This window comes from Ursus maritimus, unplaced genomic scaffold (assembly GCF_017311325.1).
Source record: "Ursus maritimus isolate PB19 unplaced genomic scaffold, ASM1731132v1 scaffold_44, whole genome shotgun sequence".
Taxonomy (NCBI): domain Eukaryota; kingdom Metazoa; phylum Chordata; class Mammalia; order Carnivora; family Ursidae; genus Ursus; species Ursus maritimus.
This window is the reverse complement of record NW_024426597.1, coordinates 220,232-228,997: the sequence shown is the minus strand read 5'-3', so window position 1 is coordinate 228,997 and position 8,766 is coordinate 220,232. Positions and strand designations below refer to the sequence as shown.

At 48.8% G+C, this 8,766-nt stretch overlaps 1 protein-coding gene across 1 annotated transcript; it reads right to left on the bottom strand.

The window, feature by feature from the left end:
• Positions 1–7,476: 7,476 nt before the first annotated feature.
• On the bottom strand, positions 7,477–8,758 carry LOC121100630. The gene is made up of 2 exons (XM_040621910.1): positions 8,296–8,758; positions 7,477–8,214 (listed from the first exon to the last, which is right to left on the bottom strand). Exons 1-2 carry the CDS (start codon positions 8,450–8,452, stop codon positions 7,529–7,531), a joined length of 843 nt encoding a protein of 280 aa, XP_040477844.1. The 5' UTR covers positions 8,453–8,758; the 3' UTR covers positions 7,477–7,528.
• Positions 8,759–8,766: the final 8 nt, after the last annotated feature.

Sequence of the window (8,766 nt, the reverse complement as noted above, 5' to 3'; positions counted from 1 at the left end):
AATATTGGCCTCATAGAATGAGTTTGGTAGCTTTCCTTCTGTTTCTATTTTTTAAATAGCTTTAGAGAATAGGTATTATTTTTCTTCTTTGAATGTTTGGTAAAATTCTCCAGGAAAACTCCGGGCCTGGAGTTTTGTTTTTGGGAGTTGTTTATCACTGACTCAATTTCTTCATAATTAATTGGCCTGTTTAAGAAATCAATTTCTTCCTGTTTCAATCTTGTAGTTTATAGGTTTCAGGAAGGATTCCATCTCTTCCAGATTGCTTAGTATGATTGGCATATAGCTGTTGATAAAAATTTCTAATAATCCTTCGAATTTCAATGGTGTTCGCATGACCTCTCCTTTTTCATTCATAATTTTAATAATCTGGGTCCTTTCTCTTTTCTTTTGGATAAGTCTTGCCAGTGGTCTGTCAATTTTATTGATTCTCTCCAAGAACCAACTTCTAGTCCTGTGATCTGCTCTACTGTACTCCTGGTTTCTGCTTGATTGATTTCAGCTCTAATTTTGGTCAACTGCTTCCTCGTGCGTGGATTAGGCCTGTCCCTCTGTTGCTGTTCAAGCTTCTTGAGGTGAGAATATAAAAACTGCATTTTAGATTTTCTATTCTTTTGAGTGAGGCTTGGATGGCTATTTGCTGCCTATGTTCTCTTCTAGGATTTTAATGGATTGCTGTCTCATATCGAGGTCTTTCATCCATTTGGAGTTTATCTTTGTGTATGGTGTGAGAGATTGGTCAAGTTTCATTCTTTTGCATGTAGCTGTCCAATTTTTCCAGGACCATTTATTGAAGAGACTGTCTTTTTTTCCACTGGATGTTTTTTCCTGCTTTATCAAAGAGTAGTTGCCCAAAGAGCCGAGGGTCCATTTCTGGGTTCTCTATTCTGTTCCATTGGTCTATGTGTCTGTTTTTGTGCCAGTATCATGCTGTCTTTGTGATCATGGTTTTGTAGTACAGCTTGAAATCCAGCATTGTGATGCCCCAGCTTTGTTTTTCCTTTTCAACAGTTCCTTGGCAATTCAGGGCCTTTTCTGGTTCCATACAAATTTAAGGACTTTCTTCTTGAGCCTGATTTCTAGTTTCATATCATTGTGGTTGGACAAGATTTGAATGGAAGGTGAAGGGAGCATTCAGATTAAAGATTTGTTTCCTGGGGGGTTTTCTGAGGGCAGACCATGAGTTCCATGGGGACAGAGGAAAGTTTTGTGAGATGGGGGAGTCAACCCTTGTTAGAATTACCAAGTACTACCATTCAGGCTGTGTACCACTGTTCACACCATAGTCCTGATTGTCTCGTACTTCATTAGAAATATTTTCTAGGAGGTGCTGGGGTAGCTTTCTCTAAAAGAAAGGTGCCATGTGAGTTCATGGCATGACCCCAGGTCAGGAGCCAGGATGTATGGTATTGTGGGGGATCAGAACGAGGCTTTCTGCTGGATGTAACAGAAATGGGGCATGGTGAGCTTCATGACCGTAGGCGAGGTCCTGAGTGACCAACTGGGTGTTGGTGCCTGTGGATCTGTCCCATCAGGTGCTGTGGAATTCAGGGACACCCTCCTGTCTATTGAGTTGTGTGGATACAGGTAGACATCAATATCTGGCCAGGCACGAGGGTCGCACTGGACATCCACCAGAGGGACAACGTGCAGGGGAGCCACTGCTTGTTTCCCATGAAAACTGCCCGGGGCCTCTGACCATGTTTCTTAGCAGCTACATGGAGAGAGGAGGGCGGTGGTGGTGCACACTTCCTAGGATTGTGGTTAGGACTAGTCTGGAGCCCACTGAAGTCAGCCACACCTGGCACAGAAGGCAACCAGTCAGTGTAGCTGTGGGCACTGTTCCCATGGCACTTTCGTGCTTGCTCCTATGCTGCTGCCTCCTTCTTTTCGTCATCTTCATGGTCTTGAGCCTCTGCTCTTGCCCCATGGCCTCCGATGTATTGCCTTCCCTCCATCTCACCCACCTACTCTGTCTTGAGCAACCTGATGCCTGGGTAGCCTTCTCGAGAGGCAGCCCTGTCAATCGCCTGATGGAAATCTTCCATGGATCCCCTGTGAGCCAAGGATGTGCCCTGTCCTGGAGGGAGGCTGCAGGTCTCCATCAGGAGAGACATGATTCCCTTTCCAGCCTTCTCAGAATGGACCTCTCAGAAGCAAAAGTAGGGTTAGGGGTAGAGCCTAGGAGCATGGGAGTTCTTATCCACTGGCTGTGTGGTGAATTTTCTGTGTGGGGGTGTTGATGGCATGGGTTAGGGTGAATGTCAATCACTAGGTATGTGGCCTGGGGGCCAGTGAATGTGGGGGTTTGTGGGGATTGACTCAGGTAGACATTCAGATTTCTCCTCGACATCCTTTCTGGAGTCCCATATGTTATGGTCTCCTTCTCTGTGTCCACCTGAGTCTTTTGGTATTACTAACTGATGCCCAGTCTCTGGGTTTTAGGTCCAGGACTCTGGGAATGGACTTCTCAGAACTGAAACTTGGGGTAAGGGTCAGGCTGAGGACCATGGGAGGTCTGATCTCCTGGTTGTATAGACACAGTCCTGGATGCCTGAATTGAGGGCATGGTTTGAGGTGAGTGTCAGGCTCAGGGTTTTTGGCAAGTGGTGCAGTGAAAGTGGGGGGTCGATGGGATTGGCTCAGGTGTCCCTGAGTAGCTTCTGGAGCCCCAGAGGTGTGCTTTCTTTCTGTGTGGCATGCTGAGGCCTCAGATATTGCTCAGGTTTCCCCAATCCCTGTCTTTGGAACAAGGCCTCTGGGAGTGGACCTCTCAGAACGCACCTGTGGTTAGTGTCAGGGCCTTGGAGGATGGAAAGTGTGATCGATTGGCTCTGTGTCCCTCTCTGGGGCTGAGTGGAGAGAGTTGGTTGGGGTGAGTGTCAGTCTCTGGGTTTGGGGCAGGAGTCTGCTGAAAGTGGGGGTTCATTGGGATTGGCTCACGTGGTCACTGAGTTTTCTCCTTCTCTACATCCTTTTTGGAGTCCCAAATGGCACAGGTTTCTTCTGTGCTGCAGGCTAAGTGTCTTGGCATTGCTCAGCAGTCTCTGTTCCCTGGCCTTTGGAGCCAGGCATCTGGGAATGGACCTCTCAGATCACAACCTAGTGTTAGCGCTCGACCTAGGGGCATGGGTGTTGTGATCTGCCAGCTATGTTGACCTACTAGGGGGCTAAGTTGAGGGTGTTGTTTCAGTTGAATGTCAGACACAGGAGTTGCAGGCAGGGTGCCTGTGAGAGTGGGGGCTCTCTGGGATTGGCTCAGGTGGGCATTGAGATTTCTCTTTTTCTGAATTCTTTCTGCAGATCCCAAATGGCATGGTTTCCTTCTGTGTGGCATGCTGATTCCTCAGGTATGGCTCAGGTTTCCCCGTTCCCTGTGTTTTTGGAGACAGGCCACTGGGAATGACCTCTGAGAACCCAACCTAGCATTTGGGTTAGGGCCTAGGATCATGGGAGCTTCAATCTACAGGCTTTGTGGTGATCATCCCGGGGGCCTGATTTGAGTTGGTGGGTTGTGGAGAATGTCAGGCCCAGTGTTTTGGCCAAGAGTCCCCTGAATATGGAAGTTCGCTGAGATTGACTCAGTGGGATAATCAGATTACTCTTGCTCCAAATAGTTTCTGGAGTCCCAGATGACACTCTTTCTTCTGTGTGGCATGCTGAGGCCTCAGGTATGGCTCAGGTTTCCCCAATCCCTATGTCTTTGGAGCTAGGCTTCTGGGAGTAGACCGCTCAGAGCCCAATCTATGGTTAGTGTTAGGGCCTAGAGGGTGGAAAGTGTGATTGACTGGCTCTCTTGCCCTCCTGGGTACTGAGTGGAGAGTGTGGTTTTGGTCAGGGGTCTGCTTAAAGCGGGGTGGGGGGTCCACTGGGATTGGCTCAGGTGGGCATTCAGATTTCTCTTGCTCTAAATTCTTTCTGCAGGTCCCAAATGGCATGGTTTCCTTCTATGTGGCAGGCTGATTCCCCAGGTATGGCTCAGTTTTCCCCAAACCTTGGGGGTTTGGAAATTGGCTCCTGGGAACGACCTCTGAGAACCCAACTCGCATTAGGGTTAGGGCCTAGGAGCATGGGTGTCTGATCTACTAGCTTTGTCCTTATGATCCCAGGGCCTATTTGAGTTGGTGCATTGTGGTGAATGTCAGGCTCAGGGTTTTGGTCCAAGGATCCCCTGAATGCGGGAGTTTGCTGGGATTGACTCAGTTTGACATGTTGATATCTCCCTCTCTGAATAGCTTCTGGAGTCCAAAGGCATGGTGCTAGGCCCTAACCTTTCCCCTAAGATGGGTTCTGAGATGTCTATTGCCAGAGTCCTGGCCCTAAAACCCAGAGACTGGGCATCAGTTAGCAATACCAAAGGACTCAGGCTGACACGGAGAAGGATACCATGCCACATGGGACTCCAGAACAGATGCAGAGGAGGAGAAATCTGAATGTCTACCTGAGTCAATCCCACAATTCCCCACATTCACTGGCCCCCAAGCCGCAAACCCAGTGCTTGACACTCGCTCCAACCCTTGCCATCAATTATGCCCCCCTCCCCCGGTAAATTCACCACACAGCCAGCAGATTGGAAATCCCATGCTCCTAGGCCCTACCTCAACCCTAATTTCTGTTCTGAGACGTCCATTCTGACATGCATGGCTCTAAAGCCCCAACGATTTCCAGAAGCCTAAACAGTACCAGAGGACTCACCCTGCCACACAGAAGGAATCTTTCCATGTGGGACTCCAGAAAGGAGTCAGAGCAGGAGAAATCTGAATGGCAACCTGAGCTCAATCCCAGCGGACCCCACTTTCAGCAGACCCGTGACCCCAAACACTCCAGACTGAAACTCACCCACGTCACCTCCCTCAGCCCTGGGAGGGCCACACTGATCGATCACTTTCCACCTCTAGGCCCTACCCTAATCATAGGTTGGGTTCTGAGCAGTCCACTCCCAGAAGCCTGGCTCAAAGACATAGGGAATGGTAAACATGAGGCATAAATGAGGCCTCAGCATGCCACACAGAAGAGTGTGTCCATGGGTTCAGAACTACACAGTTGCAGGAGAAATCTCCATGTCCCACTGAGTCAATCTCATTGAACTCCCGCATTCGAGGACCCTTGGACAAAAACCCATGGGCCTGACATTCACCACAACCCACCTACTCAAATCGGGCCCCCGGATGAGTAAGTACAAAGCCAGTAGATCGGACCTCCCATGCTCCTAGGTCTAATCTAAGCTTTGTATTCTCAGAGGTCTTTCAGTGGCCTGTTAGACTCAACATTATCACGTGAGAAAATAGATTCCTCTTACATCTTCCTGTTTCTCTTAGAATTCCTCCTTCCTGTCTTCTCTTCTTCACCCTGTTCCCACATAACTACTGATTTTTCTCTGTTACCATAGACTAGCTTTAATTTTCTAGGATGTATAGATGTTTTATTATGATATATGTGCTTTTATTTTTAAGGCTTAGTTTGCTCAGCATCAATCAGAACACATCTTTTTTTAAGCAGTTGTTTAGGATTGGGATCATTTCCAGTTTCTGGAATTTCAATCAAGTTGCTTCCTAGCGTGATTTGAAGGTGTGGAGTTCAGAGAATGTATTATTTATATGGTCACCACGGCAACAACTAACCTGGAGTAGATGTGGGGGAGTACCTTTGCATCGATGAGGGACTTTATTTAGCTTTGGGGGTTTTCCTATTATGTAGATATTCATGGAACTCAATTTCACACATGGGAATTCGCATTTATTCATTTATTTACTCAATTCCCTCATCATGTAATGTTTACAGTTACTGTTTGTGTTACGTTAGGGTTAGATTTGGGGTTAGGGTTACGGTCTAAGGCCTAGAGCTTAGGACATGTGCCTGGTATCCTGCAGTTCAGAGACCTCCCCAGAGAGTAAATCTCAACATTGACTGGGATGAGAATAGCCTGGAAGCCATCTCCTGAGCTGAGGGAAGAAGAGGATTTGGGGCTCTAAGTACTTTTTTTTAGAAATGTTGAATTTGGAGCGCCTGGGTGGCTCAGTCATTAAGTGTCCGGCTTCAGCTCAGAGCGTGATCCCACTGTCCTGGGACGAAGCTCCAGATCAGACTCCCTGCTCCACTGGGAGCCTGCTTCTTCCTCTCCCACTCCCCCTGCTTGTGTTCCCTCTCTCGCTGGCTGTGTTTCTCTCTGTCAAATAAATGAATAAATAAAATCATTATCAAAAAAGAAATGTCTTATTCTGTTCCAGCTGCTGTAACACTGTACACAGACTGGGTGGTTTTAACAACAGACACTCATTTCTCACAGTGCTGGAGTCTGGAAAACTCAGGACAAGGTGCAGGCAGATGTGATGTCTGAAGAGCACCCTCATCCTGGGCTGTCCATTCCCTGTCATCTCACATGCGGTCAGGGGGCAGGGAGCTTTCTCAGTCGTGGTGTGTAAGGGCACTACTCCCATCATGAGGCTGCACCCTCCTGACCTAAGTGCCTCCCTAAGGCCCAACTCCTCGTCCCATCACATTGTTGTTAGGTTTCTTTGTGAGGATGGTGGAGGTCACACACATTGAGCTGAAGTCAACAACTGAGGATCAATGAGCGATTCCCTGCAGATGAAAAGCCCCTCCCCTCTAGCACCTCAAAGTGAGGATCTCATGGATCCAGTAGAATCTTCTGGTCTCTGCGTGCAAACGGTGAACAAAGAACCTTCAGAACCAGCTGGAGACCTTGGGGAGTGGACAGCTTCCACTGCAGACACCCAGCAAGACCTCAGTCCACTTCTAATAGCTTCCTTATTAGTATTGTCAGCTTATATGTCATCATTCTCATTTTCTAAGGACTCAGGTGGTCTTCCCGTATTTGATCAGTTCTCTTCCTTTTCACTTATTTTTCTAGTTGCATGGAATTAGGCATGAGACTTTATCTTCTGATGATTCATTACTGACACCAGAAGCCCCTTGCTCTGTCTTCTCCTGCACCACACATGGGACATCGGATAGGAAAGCCGAGATTCTGTGCCTTTGATGTTCTAGATCCCTTGGGACTTTTCCAGCACTGAGCCACGAGAAAATCCCTGATGTCATGTCCTTTCCTGGTTTTATTAAAGCATTTCTGACACGCTGTGTGACATTCCCTGAGATCGATAAGCATTGTGTATTCTCCCATGTGTGTGTCGTATCATCTGATTCCCCAAATGTATCAAGCTTGGTGGGGGTCCCTCTGCTTCTGGATGATGTCAGCTAACTAGATGCTGTGAGCGTGGTGTCCACACAACACCCCCAGCACTAGGGCCCTTCTCCTCTGGCTTTGGCTTCATGATGCTTCTGTGCCTGATGTCCAGCATGAACTTTATTTTACTGGCTCGTCGTTCGTACACTGGTTTGTGTGGTGCTGTGTTGTTGAGTCCTGCTGAAACTTTTACAGACTTGGCAGACTGACATCAGAATGTCTGTATATAATTGTCATTTAGGGAAAAGGTGAAGCCGTGTAAGTGACGTTCTGCCTTTTGTGCATGGAAGTATAGTTTTCTCCTATTACAACCAACCTTTGTATTCACAGATGTAAGAGTAAGACGAAATCATTATTTGAGAGAGACCCCCGGGGAAACTGTTTTATGGAGAGGATGCCCCACACGGTGACAGGAGACGAGCGTTTACTCTCCTCCTGCACCTGCTGCTGGTGTGGAAAGTGTATTTGTGGGTCTTGAGTGCCGCACGCTGATCTGAGTGTGCCCTTGTCTCCTGAGTGCCCCTGACTCTTGAGCACCCCCTGGTGACCTGAGCTCCCAGAGATGACCTGAGATCCCAGAGATGACCTGAGAGCCCCCTGGTGTCCTGAGCACTCCCTGGTGGATTCTGAGGGCCCCTGCTGTCCTGCCCCTACTGTGTCCCTGCAGGAAGGTTTGTGTCTGGGCTCACACTGATGTCTCCTCAGTGTGCCTCTGGTACAGTAATGCACGGCCGTGTCCTCAGTGGTCACAGAGCTCAGCTGCAGGGAGAACTGGTTTTTGGACGTGTCAGCAGTGATGGAGATGCGGCCCTGGAAAGTCGGGTTGTAGCTTGTGCTACCTGTCCAGTACCCCATCCACTCCAATGCTCTCCCAGGGCGCTGGCGGATCCAGTTCCAATAGTAACTGCTGGTGACAGAGCCCCCAGAGACAACACAGTTGAGAGAGAGGGTCTGTGAGGGCTTCACCAGTCCTGGGCCTGACTCCTGAAGTGTAAGTTGAGACAGGACACCTAGGGACAAAGAGAGTCATGGTGAGTCGGTCCCATCCCACAGAAAGGCCCCCGTCTATCCCAGAGCGTCCAGACCCTTACCCAGGGGAGCTGCCAGAAGGCAGAGGAGGGACCACAGCATCTGCATGGCTGTCTGCAGGATGGAGACCCAGCACGCTGGCCTCTGCCTGTGATGCCGATTTCTTCTGGGAGCACCCAGGTGATTTGCATGTGGGTCCCCGCAGAGACGGGGAAGCATTAAAAGATCCTGAGCCCTGGTGACAGTCACTAGTTCTTGGTGTCCCCATGGTGGGTGGTGTGAGGACCCACTGAGCCTGTTCCTAGTGATCTAGGCTGAGTTCTGCCTGAACTGTTCTCCAGCCCCAGTTACTTGAGTGGGTTTGTGCTGGAGTTGATGAAGATTTGGAAACCTCACAAAGGTTCTCTTGTGTTCTCTTGTCGGGCTGTTTGACTGTGGGCTGCAATTTTAACCTTCAGATTCACCTGTTCACATACCTGGAGGATGAGGCAGTAGTCCAGGGTCCAGACCGTGATTGCTTGCGTTCTTAGGGT